The sequence below is a fragment of the Coregonus lavaretus genome (assembly GCF_964263955.1).
Source record: "Coregonus lavaretus genome assembly, chromosome: 20".
NCBI classification, from domain to species: Eukaryota; Metazoa; Chordata; class Actinopteri; order Salmoniformes; family Salmonidae; genus Coregonus; species Coregonus lavaretus.
The window spans coordinates 42,943,573-42,965,814 of record NC_140007.1 but is presented as its reverse complement, the minus strand read 5'-3'; the positions used below and the strand labels follow the sequence as shown (position 1 = coordinate 42,965,814).

Genomic DNA, 22,242 nt, shown 5'->3' with positions numbered 1-22,242 from the left:
TATAAAAAACGACAGCTGTTCAAAGAATTGGGTGGGCTTGGCCTCCCTAACCTTAAATCATATTAGTTGGTGGCGCAACCTAATCACATAGCATCATGGATTCAACAACCGAAGGATTTGTCATGGCTTGAAATTGAGAGTCAATATTGTGATATGCCTTTACATTGTGTGGTGTCCGAACAACGATGCTGATATGCTGCGTTGACAAGGAATCCGCTGACACTGAACTTGATTATAACTTTTATGATATCAAAGATTTCAGCATCAATTTACAGACTTCTGCAGAAATCCGGAGAACAACTAACCCAATCTCAAATATGATTATTCTCCTCGTTCTTTGTTCAAACCTGGTATATATCCTATGTAATATAATATGGCGTGCTTTGAATAGACCAATCCCTGACCTCCACATAGCAAACTCTCCTATGTTTCAGGGAGCCCCTATAGTAATACCTTCCAGATGTTTCAGCAAAGCAGAGTAAAGTTAATCTAACACACAATATGCAACCTCAGCCGAAATTATAGACGGTCAGATACTACAATTGTCTTCTAGCAGACCCTATTTCTATTGACAGGATTAAACAAAACCCAATTATTACTCTTACATTGAAGACATGGAGGGAGGTTCAACGCCAATATTAACATGAGTAATGACATTCATAGACACTGGCCTAAATTCACAACCCAGCCTTTCTTCCTGCTACTAAATTTATGTCCTAAGGATTAGAGGAATGGGAAGAGAGAGGGCTTTGTAGACTCTCTCAACTATTCAAAGGTTACATTTTTTTTAAATATATAATTTCAAGAAATCCAGGAGGAATTCATTATATCCCAAACAAATTTTTATAGGTACCTTCAAGTAAGGCAATTCATTGTTAAAAAAGGATTGTTACAAAAAAATGACTGAGCCGATTACTCCTATTGAAGAGATGATTGAATTACTTTATCAAGGGGAAAACATTGGAACCGTTTCAAATTGTTATCACAATATCCTTAACATGCTAATATTATCTTTTAGATAATCTTAGTAACTCAAATTATATGTGGTTAGGTCTATGCGGGGAACTTGCTGACATGGAGAGAACCACATCAATCTTGCAACATAGACAGCATAGGTATGAAGGTATCTGGTCAGAGTTCCTGGTCTTATTCTGTAAATTCTGTTTTTTTGTTTGTTTCTGTTGTTTTTCTTTGGCTTTATCCAAATTGTATTCTTATTCAGACTCTTGAAGTATTTGCTCTATACAGCCAAAATGTACCCTTTACATGTGAATGTAAATACGCTCCTGTCACGATCGTCATGGAGAGACCAAGGCGCAGCGTTGCGGGTGAACATATTATATTTATTAAATGATCACACGATCAAAACAATAAACAACGAATGCGTGACGTCTATGGTTACAACACAAACCAACATGAACAAGAAACCACAAACACAACGTGAAAGACAGATAGTTAAATATGGCTCCCAATCAGAGACACCCAGCTGACACTCGTTGCCTCTGATTGGGAGTCACTCAGACCAACATAGAAAAATCAAACATAGAATTTCACACCCTGGCTCAACATAACATTGTCCCCAGAGCCAGGGCGTGACAGTACCCCCCCCTAAAGGCGCGGACTCCGACCGCGCCAACTAAATCCCACAGGGGAGGGACCGGGTGGGCACTCCGCCTAGGCGGCGGATCCGGCTCCGGACATGACCCAGGCACGGGTTGTGCTGGACTGACGACGCGCACCCCTGGCTTGGTGCGTGGAGGAGGAACGGGCCTTACCAGGCTGACGACGCACACCGTAGGCTTGGTGCGTGGAGCCGGGACAGGCCGGACTGGGCTGACGAAGCACACCACTGACTTGGTGCGGGGAGCAGGAACGGGCCGAGCCGGGCTGACGAAGCGCACCCCTGCCTTGGTGCGGGGAGCAGGAATGGGCCGGACCGGGCTGACGACGCGCACCACTGACTTGGTGCGGGGAGCAGGAATGGGCCGGACCGGGCTGACGACGCGCACCACTGACTTGGGGCGGGGCAGCAGGAGGCCGCGATAGAGCGGCCCAGCGGGTTGCCAGAGGAGGCCGCCAGGTTACGGGGGCCACTGGTCGAAGAGGGGATGGAAGGTGGAGAGGCACGGCGAGAGGTACTGGGGTGTGTTACCAGTCCGGTCCGGCCCGTTCCAGATCCCGGTGTAGGGCCAGTGGTGTGTGTCCCCAGTACGGTCCGGTCTGTTCCTGCTCCCCGCACCAAGTCAGTGGTGCGCTTCGTCAGCCCGGCTCGGCCCGTTCCTGCTCTCCGCACCAAGTCTGTGGTGCGCGTCGCCAGCCCAGTCCGGCCCATTCCTGCTCCCCGCACCAAGTCAGTGGTGCGTTTCGTCAGCCCTGTCCGGCCCGTTCCTGCTCTCCGCACCAAGTCTGTGGTGCGCGTCGCCAGCCCAGTCCGGCCCATCCAAGCTCCCCGCACCAAGTCAGTGGTGCGCTTCGTCAGCCCGGTCCGGCCCGCTCCTGCTCCCCGCACCAAGTCAGTGGTGCGTTTCGTCAGCCCGGCTCGGTCCGCTCCTGCTCCCCACACCAAGCCAGTGGTGTGCGTCGTCAGTCCGGCACGGCCCGTGCCTGTTCCACCGGTGGCGGGTCCGGCACCGGTCAGGTGCTGCGTCACGCCGGAGCTAGAGCAATCCGCTCCACCAGTGTTCAGTTCAGCTCTGGTCAGCAGGGCCAGACCGGACCAGGGGTACTTTGGGGGGTTAGAGAAGGAGTGGGGGTCATGTCCGGAGCCGGATCCGCCGCCGAGGCGGAGTGCCCACCCGGTCCCTCCCCTGTTGTATTTGGTTGGCGCGGTCGGAGTCCGCGCCTTTAGGGGGGGGTACTGTCACGCCCTGGCTCTGGGGACTCTAGTATGTTGAGCCAGGGTGTGAGTTTTCATTTGTTTATGTTCTAGTTGTTGTAATTCTATGTTGGCCAGGGTGGCTCCCAATCAGAGACGGCTGTAGCTCGTTGTCTCTGATTGGGAGTCATACTTAGGTAGCCGTTAGGCATTCATTATTTGTGGTTTCTTGTTCCGTGTTGGTTGGTGTATGTAACCAGGGACGTCACGGTTTCGTTTTGTTGTTTTGTTCGTGTGATCATTTATTAAATAAAGAATATGTTTGCCTTCAACGCTGCGCCTTGGTCCTCCTCCTTAGACGAGCGTGACAGTTCCTTTGTAAAGACAGCAAAGATATGTTGTGTATGTATGGTACATGTTCTTGAATACAAATTAATTTTAAAAAACAAACTAAAAAAACAATCCCAATATGAATGAAGAAAAGATCCATGGAAGGGTGATCCAAAAGGGAATGTTAGTTGGGTGTATCTATACAGTGAAAAACATATCCACATTTGGCTTTGTATTCACACACATTGTTCCCTGCTCTTAAGCAAGATGGCTGAGCTCATTACATTTTCCATGGTCTTAATAACTTTTATGGATTAGGTTTTGACCAGTTCAAAGCCAGGCTGAAACTCTCCCCCAAAATAGTATTTATCAACAGGATCATATTACCCTTTCAGGTTAGAACGGGGTTTAAACATCAAGGAGTAAAACTGTGGGTTAACTGAGACGTCTATGGGTTAACTGAGACCTATTCTTAGTTTTTCTAGGAACGGATCTGCATGTAAGTCCGTCTCTCGTGAGGTATTAGCTACAATATCTGTTGTACAGAAACTATTCCACAATGGGTGGTCCCACATACACATAGTTGTGCAGTAGACTCATCATTCTATAAAAACACCTGTTGCCAGTCAACATGCATGAGGACCTGTCTAATCTAGTCTGCCTGTCCTCTGATCATGCGGGTAACATCAGTGGATAAATCCTCTATATGTTGTCAAGGGGGAAGGATAACGATAGAAACAGAAATACAGAGTGTAGCGTATCCTTGAGTCCTTCTCTATCAGGTGGACTAGAAAGTCTTTAGCTAAAAAACACCACAGGGACACACACACAATGATTTATTTCTCTCTCATCTGAGAGTGGAGGACTACCGTACCTGAGTCGAAGATATCGTCGAGAAAGGGGGTGGAGAGAGAGGAACATGTGAAATGTCAAAATAATGATAGACGAATGCTGCCAGTTAAACAAGATGTAAAAGGCTGATGTCATAATTGAAAAAAACAGGAGTAGTGATAAAAAAAAAAAAGATAGTTACATATAGGGATATAATTTTTGAATATACACTACCAGTCAAAAGTTTGGACACACCTACTCATTCAAGGGTTTTTCTTTATTTGTACAATTTTTTACATTGTAGAATAATAGTGAAGACATCAAAACTATGAAATACAGTGGCTTGCGAAAGTATTCAACCTTCTTGGCATTTTTCCTATTTTGTTGCCTTACAACCTGGAATTAAAATGGATTTATTGGGGGTTTGTATCATTTGATTTACACATGCCTACCACTTTGAAGATGCAAAATATTTTATTGTGAAACAAACAAGAAATATGACAAAAAAACAGAACTTGAGCGTGCATAACTATTCACCCCCCCCCAAAGTCAATACTTTGTAGAGCCACCTTTTGCAGCAATTACAGCTGCAAGTCTCTTGGGGTATGTCTCTATAAGCTTGGCACATCTAGCCACTGGGATTTTTTCCCATTCTTCAAGGCAAAACTGCTCCAGCTCCTTCAAGTTGGATGGGTTCCGCTGGTGTACAGCAATCTTTAAGTCATACCACAGATTCTCAATTGGATTGAGGTCTGGCCTTTGACTAGGCCATTCCAAGACATTTTAAATGCTTCCCCTTAAACCACTTGGGTGTTGCTTTAGCAGTATGCTTAGGGTCATTGTCCTGCTGGAAGGTGAACATCTGTCCCAGTCTCAAATATCTGGAAGACTGAAACAGGTTTCCCTCAAGAATTTCCCTGTATTTAGCGCCATCCATCATTCCTTCAATTCTGACCAGTTTCCCAGTCCCTGACGATAAAAAACATCCCCACAGCATGATGCTGCCACCACCATGCTTCACTGTGGGGATGGTGTTCTCGGGGTGATGAGAGGTGTTGGGTTTACGCCAGACATAGCGTTTTCCTTGATGGCCAAAAAGCTCAATTTTAGTCTCATCTGATCAGAGCACCTTCTTCCATATGTTTGGGGAGTCTCCCACATGCCTTTTGGCGAACACCTATTTTTTTCTTTAAGCAATGGCTTTTATCTGGCCACTCTTCCGTAAAGCCCTGCTCGGTGGAGCGTACGGCTTAAAGTGGTCCTATGGACAGATACTCCAATCTCCGCTGTGGAGCTTTGCAGCTCCTTCAGGGTTATCTTTGGTCTCTTTGTTGCCTCTCTGATTAATGCACTCCTTGCCTGGTCCGTGAGTTTTGGTGGGCGGCCCTCTCTTGGCAGATTTGTTGTGGTGCCATATTCTTTCCATTTTTTTAAATAATGGATTTAATGGTGCTCCGTGGGATGTTCAAAGTGTCAGATATTTTTTATAACCCAACCCTGATCTGTACTTCTCCACAACTTTGTCCCTGACCTGTTTGGAGAGCTCCTTGGTCTTCATGGTGTCGCTTGCTTGGTGGCGCCCCTTGCTTAGTGGTGTTGCAGACTCTGGGGCCTTTCAGAACAGGTGTATATATACTGAGATCATGTGACACTTAGATTGCACACAGGTGGACTTTATTTAACTAATTATGTGACTTCTGAAGGTAATTGGTTGCACCAGATCTTATTTAGGGGCTTCATAGCAAAGGGGGTGAATACATATGCACGCACCACTTTTCCGTTATTTATTTTTTAGAATTTTTTGAAACAAGTAATTTTTTTCATTTCACTTCACCAATACGGACTATTTTGTGTATGTCCATTACATGAAATCCAAATAAAAATCAATTTAAATTACAGGTTGTAATGCAACAAAATAGGAAAAACGCCAAGGGGGATGAATAGTTTTGCAAGGCACTGTAACACATATAGAATCATGTAGTAACCAAAATATATTTTATATTTGAGATTCTTCAAATAGCCACCCTTTGCCTTGATTACAGCTTTGCACACTCTTGGCATTTTCTCAACCAGCTTCATGAGGTAGTCACCTGGAATGCATTTCAATTAACAGGTGTGCCTTCTTAAAAGTTAATTTGTGGAATTTCATTCCTTCTTAATGCGTTTGAGCCAATCAGTTGTGTTGTGACAATAGATAGCCCTATTTAGTAAAAGACAAAGTCCATATTATGGCAAGAACAGCTCAAATAAGCAAAGAGAAACGACAGTCCATCATTACTTTAAGACATGAAGGTCAGTCAATACGGAACATTTCAAGAATGTTTCAAGTTTCTTCAAGTGCAGTCGCAAAAACCATCAAGCGCTATGATGAAACTGCCTCTCATGAGGACCGCCACAGGAATGGAAGGCCCAGAGTTACCTCTGCTGCAGAGGACAAGTTCATTAGAATTACCAGCCTCAGATATTGCAGCCCAAATAAATGCTTCACAGAGTTCAGGTCACAGACATCTCAACATCAACTGTTCAGAGGGAACTGTGCGAATCAGGCTTTCATGGTCGAATTGCTGCAAAGAAACCACTACTAAAGGACACCAATAAGAAGAAGATACCTGCTTGGGCCAAGAAACACAAGAAATGGACATTAGACAGGTGGAAATTTGTCCATTGGTCTGGAATCCAAATTGGAGATTTTAGCTTCCAACCGCCGTGTCTTTGTGAGACGCGGTGTGGGTGAATGGATTATCTCTGCATGTGTAGTTCCCACCGTAAAGCATGGAGGAGGAGGTGTTATGGTGTGGGGGTGCTTTGCTGGTGACACAGTCTGTGATTTATTTAGAATTCAAGGCACACTTAACCAGCATGGCTACCATAGCGATACACCATCCCATCTGGTTTGGGCTTATTGGGACTATCATTTGTTTTTCAACAGGACAATGACCCAGCACACCTCCAGGCTGTGTAAGGGCTATTTTACCAAGAAGGAGAGTGATGGAGTGCTGCATCAAATGACCTTGCCTCCACAATCCCCCAACCTCAACCCAATTGAGATGGTTTGGGATGAGTCGGACGGCAGAGTGAAGGAAAAGCAGCCAACAAGTGCTCAGCATATGTGGGAACTCCTTCAAGACTGTTGGAAAAGCAATCCAGGTGAAGCTGGTTGAGAGAATGCCAAGAGTGTGCAAAGCTGTCATCAAGACAAAGGGTGGCTGTTTGAAGAATATCAAATATATTTTGATTTAACACTTTTTTGGTTACTACATGATTCCATGTGTTATTTCATAGTGTTGATGTCTTCACTATTATTATTCTACAATGTAGAAAATAGTAAAAATAAAATAAAAACCCTTGAATGAGTAGGTGTGTCCAAACTTTTGACTGGTACTGTATATCATATCGTATCATTTTGACAATAACGTAATATTATTTTTGTGCTAGATAGCTGGCCCTGCACCAAAACGCTAGTATTTTTCCTTCATAGCTTGTTCTCCATCATCTTTTTAAAATAGGGAGCCAATTCATTTTCAGCACTATGTTTGGGTCATCGAATCGCAATACATTTCGTATCGGCACCTAAATATCGTGATAATATTGCATCGTGAGGTCCCTGGCAATTCCCAGCCCTAACCAGGAGTGAACAATCTTAGGCCCATTTCTGACTAGTCCACAATCTTTATCAATTTCTCTCATCCAATCATCAGTCATTTGTGTAAGTGCCGTGCATGTTGAATGCCCTTCTCTAGAAGCGTGCTGAAAGTCTATTACATTTATTTACTGTAAAATAGCATTGTATCTGCTCAAACAATTTTCTCTCCAAAAGTTTACTAAGGGTTGGTAACAGGCTGATTGGTCGGCTATTTGAGCCACTAAAGGATGCTTTACTACTTCCCTCCAGGTCTGAGGGCACACACTTTTTTGTAAGCTTAGATTGAATAGATGGCAAGTAGGAGTGGCAATATCGTCCGCTATCATCCTCAGTAATTTTGCATCCAAGTTGTCAGACCCCGGTGACTTGTCAATGTTGATAGACCCCCCCCAAAAATTCACCTCTTCCACACTCACTTTATGGAATTCAAAATTACAATGCTTGTCTTTCATAATTTGGTCAGTTATACTTGGATGTGTAGGTTCGGTGTTTGTTGCTGGCATGTCATGCCTGAGTTTGCTACTCTTGCCAATTAAAAAAATAATTGAAGTAGTTGGCAATATCAGTGGGTTTTGTGATGAATTAGCCATCTGATTCAATGAATGATGGAGCGGAGTTCACCTCCAAAGCTTTTAACTAACATTCTTTATATCATTTATTTGTTTCATAGTATTAGTTTATTTTTGTTATGTTTAGTCACATGATTTCTCAATAATGTAGTAGGTTTGCCAATCGGTTATGCAGCCAGACTTATTTGTCATTCCTTTTGCCTCATCCCTCTCAATCATAACATTTTTCAAATTCCTCATCAATCCACCAGGGATTTAACAGCTTTTACAGTCATTTTCTTAAATGGGTGCTTGCTTATTAGTAAGTGGAGTAGTGATTTCATAAATGTGTCAAGTGCAGCGTCTGGTTGCTCCTCATTCCATCAGGCATGAGGGTTAACCTAATTCTCCTAACCTGCTGCATAAATTCTTCTAACCTGCTTCTAGTTGTAGCTGTGTCGACGTGGCATGTTTTTAGGGAATCTCAAACGCATTTGGGTCACAAACATCACATCCGGTTGGGCCTCCCTAGTGGCAAAGTGGTCTAAGGCACTGCATCGCAGTGCTAACTGTGCCACTAGAGATCCTGGTTCGAGTCCAGGCTCTGTCGCAGCTGGCCGCCCATGGGAGACCCATGGGGCGGCGCACAATTGGCCCAGCGTCGTCCAGGTTAGGGGTGGGTTTGGCCGGCAGGGATGTTCTTGTCCCATCGCGCACTAGCGACTCCTGTGGCGGGCCGGGTTCAGTACACGGTCGCCAGGTGTACAGTGTTTCCTCCGACACATCGGTGCGGCTGGCTTCCGGGTTAAGCGGGCATTGTGTCATCGGGAGAGGCGAAGGTCGAGAGCCGTGCGTCCTCCGAAACACAACCCAACCGAGACGCACGGCTCTCGACCTTCGCCTCTCCCGATGGACCTAGACTGTAACTACCAATTGGATACCATGGAAAAAGAGGAAGCGAGACACCCCACGAGACACCCCACTCCCGCAATATTTTATCTTTACATTACAGTAAATTATCTAAGCAGCCCAGACCAAGCTGCTATTGCACTGGTGTCTCAGGGAGAACCCCCCCATTAAGCAGACCCCAACTAATAATTTTTTTTAGTGGTAAACAGTGAACAATGTTCATTTATCCACCATCCATCTTTGCTGTCAGTGTCAAATATTGGCCCCGTTGAAATTCTTTAAATGTGCATCCTTCCATAAAACCCATGTGGAGCATGGAAGGACTGTCCAATCAGTAAGTCTTCAAGGAAGGATGCACTTATTTTAAGGAATGTAAACATAATCCTTCTAGTTTGGAATATCTGAAGAAATTCTGAATTGTTTTTGTCCCATTGAATTTAGTCTATAATACACGTCTGAAATATCAGGAGGTTCAGTATACAAATGAACTTAACTGGCCCTTGCAGTTTTCACATTTTGCTTCAATCAATTTGCTTTATTCAATTGCATTTTTACAATGTAGCTAACGTCATTGGGACACGTGAACATAAGAACATTACGAAAGTTAAAGTTAGCTGGCCTAATTCTATTCATTTTATTGCGTATCCTTACAGTGCATTCGGAAAGTATTCAGACCCATTTACTTTTTCCACTTTGTGACGTTACAGCCATATTCTAAAATGTACATATTTTTCTTCTTCAATGTACTCAATCTACACACAGTACCCCATAATGACAAAGCAAAAACATGTTTAGACATTTTAGCACATTTATAAAAAATAAAGAAAACGGAAATATATTACATTTACATAAGTATTCAGACCCTTTACTCAGTACTTTGTTGAAGTACCTTTGGCAGCGATTACAGCCTCAAGTCTTCTTGGGTATGACGCTACAAGCTTGGAACACCTGTATTTGGGGATTTTCTCCCATTTTCTCCCCTTCTCTGCAGATCCTCTCAAAGCTCTGTCAGGTTGGATGGGGAGCATCACTGCACAGCTATTTTTAGGTCTCTCCAGAGATGTTCGATCAGGTTCAAGTCTGGGCTCTGGCTGGGCCACTCAAGGACATTCAGAGACTTGTCCCAAAGCCAATCCTGTGTTGTCTTGGCTGTGTGATTAGGGTCGTTGTCCTGTTGGAAGGTGAACCTTCGCCCCCAGTCGGAGGTCCTGAGCGCTCTGGAGCAGGTTTTCATCAAGGATCTCTCTGTACCTTGATCCATTCATCTTTCCCTTGATCCTGACTAGTCTCCCAGTCCCTGCCCCTGAAAAACATATCCGGATGGTGCCAGGTTTCCTCCAGACATGACACTTGGCATTCAGGCCAAAGAGTTCAATCTTGGTTTCATCAGACCAGAGAATCTTGTTTCTCATGGTCTGAGAGTCCTTAGGTGCCTTTTGGCAAACACCAAGCAGGCTGTCATGTGCCTTTTACTGAGGAGTGGCTTCCGTCTGGCCAATCTACTATAAAGGCCTGATTGGTGGAGTGCTGCAGAGATGGTTGTCCTTCTGGAAGGTTCTCCCATCTCCACAGAGGAACTCTGGAGCTCTTTCAGAGTGACCATCGGGTTCTTGGTCACTTCCCTGACCAAGGCCCTTCTCCCCAGATTGCTCAGTTTGGCCGGGCGGTTGTTCTAAACTTCTTCCATTTAAGAATTAACAAATGTGCCAGCCTCCAAATGTCTAGATCACATGTCTAGAGTCTAGATCACAATTCCCATGTAGTGGACATAAATTGGGTCCTACTGCCCAGTCTAGTTTTCAAGCCAATGAACCACACATTAGACTGGATTGTTCTGATGAATGTCCTGGAGGGTTGAATCTGGGAAGCATAATATTCATAAGTAGTCAAGTTTACAAAAATATGTAAAGTAATAAATTGGTTCAAATCTGGCTGAAATTCATGAACTCAAGCATATGATTCTGATAAGTTATAGGCTACCTTACCTGTTCCGACAGACAGCATTGATGTTTCCGCTGTGTCTGGTACCTAGTAAAAATAAACCTAAACTCAATAAAACATAAAAAACCGTTGGGGTAATATAAATTCCTGTCAGCCATCTCCTTACCACATTGAGTATGATAGAAAATACTGTGGGGGTTATTCATTAACATACCTCTGTAGGGCTTTGTGTCTCTTGAAAAGGCCTCTCTGGAAAGGTACAAGAATTAACATTGAGACAACTAATTTAGAAATTGATAACATACACTGTATGGCATTGTCATGATATTTAAAACATTCTTGTATATTTAATTGTATTCATCTTGTGTGCTCTAGTACTGGTACTCCTGTATATAGCTCCATTCTTGTATATTTTATTTTAATCCTTGTGTTACTATTTGTATTTATTTTTTAACCGCATCGTTTGGAAGGGCTCGTAAGCAATCATTTCACGGTAAAGTCTACACCCGTTGTATTTGGCGCACGTGACAAATACATTTTTATTTGATATAGTGCTGGATATTTCTCACTTGTTCATCTGGGCAATTAAAACAATAAATGAAACTACAATTCCCCCAAATAATCTCACCAGATACAGGATCTTTTCTTTTTTTCCTTCTAGTTTTCATAATAGCCGTCACTGCTGCTATCACAGCTAGTACCACCACCACCACCACAACAGGATATATTATTGCAGCTATGGGAGGGGAGGTCTGTGGTCCGCATTCAGAGTTGGATGAATGAGTTCCAGGTTTAATTTGCTGAAGCTTCAAGGTATCACATCTATAATAAGAGAAACAGACCACTGGTAATCAACAATTTGGTCATCCAACTTTCAGTTTTACATTTCTATGTGAGCATATTATGTAGTATTTAGATGATATTTTGAGGGAAATAACCATTTGCATGAGCCACACTTACTGTGTGTGTGGATGGCAGGATGTTAATGATCCATCTGAATAAGTATCACCAGTGCAGTCAGCACACACAGTATCTGTAGATGTTGTTCCTAAATCAACACAGGGTGAAACTCATTAAGGGTCCTAACTTGAGATGTGCATAACTCACGATTGCATAAATCATGCACTGATGTCAATGGAAGACTTACATGAACACATACCTGTGTGGCTGATGTATTGACCAGGTTTACAGCTGCTGTGTCTCTGGGCTGCTCTACAACCATCCTTAGTTGGGTCTAGACAGTAGAACCCCTCCAGTGTCCCACAGACAGTGTTTGATGAAGGTCTACATGGCTGCTTTACCTTCAAACCCAAACCTATTGAGAAAACATTGTATGTTATATCTGATGCAAAATATGAGACACATTTCATTCATACAACTGACATATCCTCATAGCACAACATTATATCAGTGTTTGTGTGTGAGTTTCAGTGCAGACACATAGGACCACTCTTACCTGGATCACAGTTGGTACACACTTTGAATTTTATGAGACCATTGGGCTCATCAAGGAATGTAGAATCAACACAGGGCACACAGCTGGTGCTGGTGAATTCAGTACAATGTTTATATACACAATTTCCTGCAGAACAGAGAATCACAATGTCATGTTTTTCTGTTGGTGTTGATGATGTATTAATGTCTGGTGATTCACATGATGTAAAGAGAGGTTCCTTACCTGGTGAACACATGGGACAACATTTATCCCCCATTCTGTACTCGGCTCTACCACATGCAATACTGGATCCAATGCTTACAAGCACCAATATAATAATAGGTACCTGGAAGTAGAGAACATTTTAGAAAAAAAATCTGAAAAATCTGAACTGATTGTGTGTATTCATAAAACTTACAGAAGTAGTATCTGCAAATTCAGTCAATAAATGTGAAAATGTACTTCTCTCCACCATGTTTTTTCTACAAGGTTTCAGTAAAATGGACAGAACTAATAGGCTAATAATGTCACACCCTGGCTCTGGGACTCTATATGTTGAGCCAGGGTGTGTTCATTCTATGTGGTATATTTCTATGTTGGGGGTTCTAGTTCTTCTATTTCTATGTTGGCTAGAGTGACTCCCAATCAGAGGCAACGAGTGTCAGCTGTCGTTGGTTGTCTCTGATTGGGAGCCATATTTAAACTGTCGGTTTTCCCTTTGTGTTTGTGGGTTTTTGTTCCGTGTTGGTCATTGTTACCGTGGACTTCACGAGTCGTTTCTTGTTTTGTTTATTGTTGTCTATTATCACTAAAGATAATAAAGTCAAACATGTTCGTTCATCACGCTGCGCCTTGGTCTATTCCCTACGACGATCGTGACAGAAAAACCCACCATACCAGGACCAAGCAGCGTGTCCAGGAGCAGGCAGCCTGGACGTGGGAGCAGATTTTGGACGGGCAGGGGTCCTGGACCTGGGAAGAAATCCTGGCCGGGATGGATCGCCGGCCATGGAGTGAAACTGTAGAGAGGCGACAGAGAGAGGAGCAACGCGTGATCAGGGTCGTCGTCGGACGGTCGAGAGGCAACCCCAAAAAAAATTTAGGGGGGGGCACACGGCATGGGCGACTGGGCAGCAGGAGGTTGCCACAGGGCGATTAGGTGAGGAGGCCACCAGGTTAAGGGGGCTATTGGCGCAGAGGGAGCAGGAGTTAGTGGTGCAGAGGGTAGAGTTACTGGAGGCGATAAGGGAGAGGGTGAGAATAGAGGCACGGCGAGAGGAACTAGGTAGGCAGCTGAGGGAGCGGAGGGTTATGATGAAACCCAGTCCCGCTCCTCACACCAAGCAAGTGGTGTGCGTCACCAGTCCGGTCCGGCCCGTTCCTGCTCCCCGCACTAAGTTAATGGTGCGCGTCGCCAGTCTGGCCCGACCTGTTCCTGCCCCTCGCACCAAGCCTACGGTGTGCGTCGCCAGCCCGGCCCGGCCTGTTCCTGCCACTCGCACCAAGCCTACGGTGTGCGTCGCCAGCCCGGCCCGGCCTGTTCCTGCCCCTCGCATCAAGCCTAAGGTGTGCGTCGCCAGCCCGGCCCGGCCTGTTCCTGCCACTCGCACCAAGCCTACGGTGTGCGTCGCCAGCCCGGCCCGGCCTGTTCCTGCCCCTCGCACCAAGCCTAAGGTGTGCGTCGCCAGTCCGGCCCAGCCTGTTCCTGCCACTCGCACCAAGCCTACGGTGCGCATCGCCAGCCCGGCCCGGCCTGTTCCTGCCACTCGCACCAAGCCTACGGTGCGCGTCGCCAGCCCGGCCCGGCCTGTTCCTGCCACTTGCACCAAGCCTACGGTGCGCATCGCCAGCCCGGCCCGGCCTGTTCCTGCCACTCGCACCAAGCCAGGGGTGCGAGTCGTCAGCCTGGTCCAGCCCGTTGCTGCTCCACGCACCAAGCCAGGGGTGCGAGTCGTCAGTCCGGTGAGGCCCGTTCCGGCTCCACGCACCAAGCTAGGGGTGCGCATCGTCAGCCCGGTCCGGCCCGTTGCTGCTCCACGCACCAAGCCAGGGGTGCGCATCGTCAGCCCGGTCCGGTCCTTTCCTGCCTCACGCACCAAGCCAGGGGTGCGCGTCGTCAGTCCGGCACAACCCGTGCCTGGATCACCGGTGCCTAATCAGGTACCGGTCAACTGCTCCACAACGGAGCTGAAGCTAACCGCTCCTGCTACGTCCAGTTCAGCTCCAGCCAGCGGGGCCAGACCGGACCAGGGGCGCTATGGGGGGATTATTGGAGGGTGGTGGGCATGGCCGGAGCCAGAACCGCCGCCGAGGAGGTATGCCCACCCAGCCCTCCCCTGTTTTGCTCTAGTTGAGGCGCGGTCGCAGTCTGCGCCTTTAGGGGGGGATACTGTCACACCCTGGCTCTGGGACTCTATATGTTGAGCCAGGGTGTGTTCATTCTATGTGGTATATTTCTATGTTGGGGGTTCTAGTTCTTCTATTTCTATGTTGGCTAGAGTGACTCCCAATCAGAGGCAACAAGTGTCAGCTGTCGTTGGTTGTCTCTGATTGGGAGCCATATTTAAACTGTTGGTTTTCCCTTTGTGTTTGTGGGTTTTTGTTCCGTGTTGGTCATTGTTACCGTGGACTTCACGAGTCGTTTCTTGTTTTGTTTCTTGTTGTCTATTATCACTAAAGATAATAAAGTCAAACATGTTCGTTCATCACGCTGCGCCTTGGTCTATTCCCTACGACGATCGTGACAAATAATAACTCTGATTTATATTTCATAAAGGACATATATACATTGATCAATTGTTATTTTAAACATACCAAGCCACAACATGTGCAAATCAGAAATGTTTAACTTACAGTCCATATCAAGGTTTCAAACTGTGCCATGGTTCCTCAATCCTCACCAACTCACTGGAAGCCCCACACACTGGATTTATGAAGTTCTTATGAGTTTTGAAGTATCGAGATGAACTGACCTGTAGAATTAATGTATTTTAATACATGTCAATATAATCCTTTCAATTTGTAAATTATGATATCTTGCTGAATTTAATCAGTAAAAAAAATAAAATAAAAATAAGCGAGTTATCAACTTTGAGATGTATGAAACAGAATTAGGCATGTAGTTATTAGAGAATGCTGCCATCTTTGACACTTGATACAGCTACGACTGGAAGTGATTTTCGTAGCAGGTTAGGAGAGCATTTTCGCTAACCCGAAACCCTAACCCTTTTCCTGACCTTAACCTAACTCTCCTAACCTGCTACGTTAATTTGTCTAACCTGCTGCTTAAGTTCTTCTAAAGGTCTGTGCTATCCAGAATCCTTGGGACGTCCCTACCCCATTGATCTGGAGCATTTGCCTCTCTTGCTTGTTCTCTTTCCTCAACTTGATGATGGGCCTGAGCAGCATGATCATTATCTGGTTCACTGTCTGCTAGGTCTAGCATCATCATTATCTGGTCCACTGTCTGCTAGGTCTAGCATCATCATTATCTGGTCCACTGTCTGCTAGGTCTAGCATCATCCTAGTTGGGAATGAATAAATACACTTATTAGACAATTATAGGGAACACACATAGATTTTTTTCCAGTTTTTAACTGTGTCTATGTGGACATAATTAGGATTATTGTGTCATATGTCATATGTGTTAAATAAATGCCTTATAGATCAGTGGGGGTTGTGGCTTCCTGGTGGGTAGGGAGTGGGAAACTGAAACAAAGCTATATAAATGCATTCGGAAAGTGTTCAGACCCCTTGACTTTTTCCACATTTTGTTACGTTACAGCTTTATTCTGAAATGGATTCAATTGTTTTTTCCCCTTTATAAATCTACACACAATAACCCATAATGACAAAGCAAAAACTATTTTAAAGAAATTTTTGCAACAAAATAATATATATACGGAAATATCACATTTACATAAGTATTCAGACCCTTTACTGTCACGCCCTGACTCAGGGGACGTTTATTTAAAGAGTCAGGGTGTGCATATTCCGTGTTATGTTAAGTTTTCTATGTTTAGTGTCTAGATCGTGTAGATCTATGTTGGCCAGGGTGGTTCCCAATCAGAGGCAGCTGTAGCTCGTTGTCTCTGATTGGGGACCATACTTAGGCAGCCGTTTGGCACCAGTCTGTGTGGGATCTTGTTCTGTATAGGTTTGTTTTGTGTAACCTTTAGACTTCACGTATCGTTTGTTTGTTGTTTTGTCGTGTTCAGTACTTGAATAAATATGTACGCTTATCACGCTGCGCCTTGGTTCGACCAGTCATTAAACGATCGTGACATTTACTCAGTACTTTGTTGAGCACCTTTGGCAGCGATTACAGCCTTGAGTCTTCTTGGGTATGACACTACAAGCTTGGCACACCTGTATTTGGGGACTTTCTCCCATTCTTCTCTGCAGATCATTTTAAGCTCTGTCAGGTTGGGTGGGGAGCGTCGCTGCTCATGCACTGTATATATACACACACGTATTTTTATAGGATACATATAGCCTACCATTTGTATTTAATAGTTATGCCTTTGCCTATTCAATCTGGTCACTAACATTGTCTTATGGCATTGCACCAAATTCTTGTCTCAAAAACATCTAATCTGTGCTTCAGAAGCAGGTTAGTGTTTCTTTGTCATAAATATTGTTCTGGAGGCAGCTCTGCAGTGGTCCTTAGCTGGCACAGCCACAAAGTCATAAAATCTGATTGTAAACCTAACCCTAAACTTAACCCTAACCTTAACCACACTGCTAACTCTAATGACTAACCTTAAATTAAGACCAAAAAGCACATTTTTGTTTTAATAAATTTTTACAATATAGCCAATTTTGACTTTGCATCTGGCCTATCTAAGGGGAAATTGCTCAGTTCTGCCTCCAGGACAAGACCCATGACTAATGATCCTCTATTTGGGAAGCCAGCAATCTGGGCGGTGCGCGTGGAAATAGGCCAAGCTGATTATTGAGTTTTGTCTGTGATATAACGTCTTTTGATAGAGTATTTGTTCATGTCTTTAAATTCATGAGCTGTATGTGGGAGAGAGGGCAAGGACACGCCATGTGTTAGTGATGTCACTGGTGGGTGACAGAGGGTCTGATAGATCAAATCAAATCAAATTTTATTGGCCACATGCGCCGAATACAACAGGTGCAGACATTACAGTGAAATGCTTACTTACAGCCCTTAACCAACAGTGCATTTTTTTTTTTTTAAGTAGAATAAAACAACAAAAAAGTGTTGAATCACATTGTATGATTTTTAAGTAATTAATTTGCATTTTATTGCATGACATAAGTATTTGATACATCAGAAAAGCAGAACTTAATATTTGGTACAGAAACCTTTGTTTGCAATTACAGAGATCATATGTTTTCTGTAGGTCTTGACCAGGTTTGCACACACTGCAGCAGGGATTTTGGCCCACTCCTCCATACAGACGTTCTCCAGATCCTTCAGGTTTCGGGGCTGTCGCTGGTCAATACGGACTTTCAGCTCCCTCCAAAGATTTTCTATTGGGTTCAGGTCTGGAGACTGGCTAGGCCACTCCAGGACCTTGAGATGCTTCTTACGGAGCCACTCCTTAGTTGCCCTGGCTGTGTGTGTTGGGTCGTTGTCATGCTGGAAGACCCAGCCACGACCCATCTTCAATGCTCTTACTGAGGGAAGGAGGTTGTTGGCCAAGATCTCGCGATACATGGCCCCATCCATCCTCCCCTCAATACGGTGCAGTCGTCCTGTCCCCTTTGCAGAAAAGCATCCCCAAAGAATGATGATTCCACCTCCATGCTTCACAGTTGGGATGGTGTTCTTGGGGTTGTACTCATCCTTCTTCTTCCTCCAAACACAGCGAGTGGAGTTTAGACCAAAAAGCTCTATTTTTGTCTCATCAGACCACATTACCTTCTCCCATTCCTCGTCTGGATCATCCAGATGGTCATTGGCAAACTTCAGACGGGCCTGGACATGCACTGGCTTGAGCAGGGGGACCTTGCGTGCGCTGCAGGATTTTAATCCATGACGGCGTAGTGTGTTACTAATGGTTTTCTTTGAGACTGTGGTCCCAGCTGTCTTCAGGTCATTGACCAGGTCCTGCCATGTAGTTCTGGGCTGATCCCTCACCTTCCTCATGATCATTGATGCCCCACGAGGTGAGATCTTGCATGGAGCCCCAGACCGAGGGTGATTGACCGTCATCTTGAACTTCTTCCATTTTCTAATAATTGTTGCCTTCTCACCAAGCTGCTTGCCTATTGTCCTGTAGCCCATCCCAGCCTTGTGCAGGTCTACAATTTTATCCCTGATGTCCTTACACAGCTCTCTGGTCTTGGCCATTGTGGAGAGGTTGGAGTCTGTTTGATTGAGTGTGTGGACAGGTGTCTTTTATACAGGTAATGAGTTCAAACAGGTGCAGTTAATACAGGTAATGAGTGGAGAACAGGAGGGCTTCTTAAAGAAAAACTAACAGGTTTGTGAGAGCCTGTGAGAATTCTTACTGGTCGGTAGGTGATCAAATACCTATGTCATGCAATAAAATGCTAATTAATTACTTTAAAAATCTTTAAATGGGATTTTCTGGATTTTTGTTTTAGATTCCGTCTCTCGCAGTTGAAGTGTACCTATGATAAAAATTACAGACCTCTACATGCTTTGTAAGTAGGAAAACCTGCAAAATCGGCAGTGTATCAAATACTTGTTCTCCCCACTGTACATATATATACTGCCTTAATTTTGCTGGACCCCAGGAAGAGTAGCTGCTGCCTTGGCAGGAACCAATAATAAATACAAATACAAATTACACCGGTTTTAAGGTCTCTCACTGGCTACCTGTGAGTTTTAGAATTCATTATAAGATTATTCTATTGGTTTTGAAATCAATCCACGATTGTGCACCCCAACACATGTCAGACATGCTTTTAAGTTATGTACCCAGTAGGTCCCTCAGGTCCTCTGGCACTGGCCTTTTAACTATCCCAAAGCCTAGGACCAAGAGGCATTGAGAGTCAGCTTATAGTTATTATGCCCCCAGCCTCTGGAATAGCCTACCAGAGAACCTGAGGGGGTCCAAAACTGTAGACATATTTAAAAGAGATCTTAAAACATACGTTTTTAGCTTTGCTTTTTCTTAGGGAGCTTTTTAGTCGTTCAGTTTTTATATTGTTATTATTTTAGGTTTTTTATCCTCTTTTGTTTGTTGTTTAGTAAATTATTTTTATTTTCATTGTCTTTATAATTTTTTTCCTGTGAAGAACATTGCGTTGCATTCCATGACTGACATTTGCTGTATAAATAAAGCTTGATTTGATTTGAATGTGTCCATATGGCAAAGGCTTTAGTTGAATTTTAACTTTTTGATTTTTATTATTTTTATTCAGTTTTATGATTAACCACGTGACAATACTTTTGAGAAACGAAAACGTGCATATAAAAATAATCATAACTGGCACGCAGTTAACACTTATTTTTCTTAAAACTGCATTGTTGGTTAAGGGCTTGTAAGTAAGCATTTCACTGTAAGGTCTACACCTGTTGTATTCGGTGCATGTGACAAATACAATTTGATTTGAGATATGTAGAAATAAATTGTAAGCTTCCCCAAACTTGAAACTCAAGAGCTGCCTATGGTCTTTATATATTATTTTAAAACACATTATCAAAATTCGCAAGCGCGTGAACACAGGAGGTCCCGTGAAAAACGGGCCCGCATATAGAAATCAAATGCCCCTCCTACTGATTAGTTCTGCAGCAGCAGCTGGTCTGTCATTTCTAACAGACACAGCACTCGGACCAGCACAACCAGCAGGCAGCAGGTATTTCTCTCTTTGATACCCGTTTGACTTTGAATGTGAATTTGTGCCACTTCAGCTCAGCCAATCAGAAAACCGGGCCGGCCCATCTCGGTAGGGGGACGGCCGTTGCCTACTGGTCAGCCAAATGCTCAATATTGATTATTATGACAACAGAGAAATGTCACTAAAGTCGTAGAAAAACAGGCCGATGAGCCGCCGGCCATGTTTATTTGTAGAAAAAATGCATTATTACATTTTTAAAATTTTCGACCAGCCCTATCTAATAAAAAATGGTCCGTGCTATCTGCCTTTTCCCAGAATAATTGTCAGACGGCCAATTCGCCCTGGCAGCAAGCCAACATAATTCATGGAGAAGACCTACGTCCAGTCCAAATCAGGGCTGCTGACGTTCGCTATATTATTTTCTCTGTTTTGTTGTTACAAACAAGTAAGCTTTTAATTATTTTTCTTGAAAACGACAAGGCCAAATCTTTTCATTTTTCAAAAACAGGGAAAAATCGACTGAGTTGAGCAGCGCACTTTCAAATCAGAAGGCAGTTGAGTCACCAGAGGAAAAACAGACATTGAAGAAAACAGGGAGAGAACAGCCTTGTCGTCAAATTACAAATACAGTCATTTATCAAGATCAAAAGATGTCATTATTATTTCAGTTACTGCACTGAATATGTTAAGTTGGCTATTTCTATATATAATCAAATAATCCATATCTTACCCTGCCTTGGTTCGCATTTGGACTATTGTACTTTCACTTTCCAAATAACGTTTGCGAGATGTGGAGGCAGGGCTAAAATCATGAAACTCCTGTCAATTTGGTGAAAGCCTATGTTGTATCAGTCGGTAAAATAAAACATTTCCCCATGATTTCACTTGTAAATTGTTCGCCTGTGAAAATCAGGAAATCGTGTTGGAACGCTTCATAGCTATATCATTATTTTCACTGGAGATATGGGATCACACACTATCACATTATCATAACGCTTTTAATACAATGACCTACACTCCAGATCGCCAAATCAGACAATAGATGGTATGGCCATACTTGACTGGAACACATCCATCTGTTTATGTCGTCATGACAAAGTGTAGATTTCGTTTAGATGTGCTCAATCTAAACAGAGTACCACATTATTAACATCCAATTCTCCTTCAAGTACCATGTCACAATGCGCTGTGTCTGTAGGATAACCGGACAGGCTTGAAGCTAATATTTTATTTAAATACCCATAAAGGTTATCAAAAGGGATGTTTATTCTGAGTGGATATTAGCCCCATTGTGAATCCATATTAAATGTGTGATTTCTTAAAAATAAATGTGTTTTTTTTAAAGAACATTTAGCCTGCAATTTAATTTGATGAATTTGTTTCCGTAATCCCCATTGTTTTCATGTAATTTAAACTACATACAAACAATAATGCTGCAATGAAGCAGGAAGGCATGCACGCTAAGGGCTTTTTCTTAGCATGATGCAAAGCATGTTCATTCTCATTCATTCTGATTGTGTCCCTCAAACGCTTTGTTTAGATTTACATCATTTAATAGGATCTCTGTGGTAGGCTAACAACCCATATAAATAGAATGAATATAACGGGCTTGGAAACTCTAACCCTGGCAATTCATTATATTTCTATGTAACAACCACTCTATGACATTAGCAGCCATAGAGACAGAACGTGTTTCATCTTTATGATAACAGTCTCAAAGCAAAACTGTATTCATTGAGATGGAATGTTAAAACCTTCTATGTAATAACCATAGATATTGTAAACTATATGATTTAAAAATGAAACTGTCCCATTTACTTTTTTTCTCTCATATTGTCTTGGTAAAATGTTAACATAAGTACTGTTTTGTCTAACATCTAAATTATTATTAAGATAGAAGTCTCCTATCACTGCTTTCTACAATAATATGCTACATGAACTTTCTTGACATTCTAAAGATACATTTAGTAAACATCTCCTGATGGTGGTTTCCACCTGTAGGATATCC

At 43.6% G+C, this 22,242-nt stretch overlaps 1 protein-coding gene across 2 annotated transcripts in view; it reads right to left on the bottom strand.

The window, feature by feature from the left end:
- Positions 1-22,242, bottom strand: part of LOC311148022 (tumor necrosis factor receptor superfamily member 14-like) — a 216,709-nt gene that overhangs the window by 91,530 nt on the left and 102,937 nt on the right. The window contains exons 1-10 of one of the 2 annotated variants that reach the window (XM_084184906.1): positions 20,965-21,757; positions 15,306-15,424; positions 12,696-12,798; positions 12,474-12,599; positions 12,177-12,332; positions 11,978-12,065; positions 11,646-11,839; positions 11,232-11,266; positions 11,062-11,104; positions 9,595-10,936 (exon numbers count right to left, since the gene is read on the bottom strand). In XM_084184906.1, the coding sequence (XP_084041032.1) occupies positions 10,896-10,936; positions 11,062-11,104; positions 11,232-11,266; positions 11,646-11,839; positions 11,978-12,065; positions 12,177-12,332; positions 12,474-12,599; positions 12,696-12,798; positions 15,306-15,335 (816 nt within the window). In that variant the 5' untranslated portion in view covers positions 15,336-15,424; positions 20,965-21,757 and the 3' untranslated portion in view covers positions 9,595-10,895. Of the gene's footprint in view, positions 1-9,594; positions 10,937-11,061; positions 11,105-11,231; positions 11,267-11,645; positions 11,840-11,977; positions 12,066-12,176; positions 12,333-12,473; positions 12,600-12,695; positions 12,799-13,349; positions 13,472-15,305; positions 15,425-20,964 lie in introns of those variants that run through there. The other variant, XM_084184905.1, reaches the window with a different exon arrangement.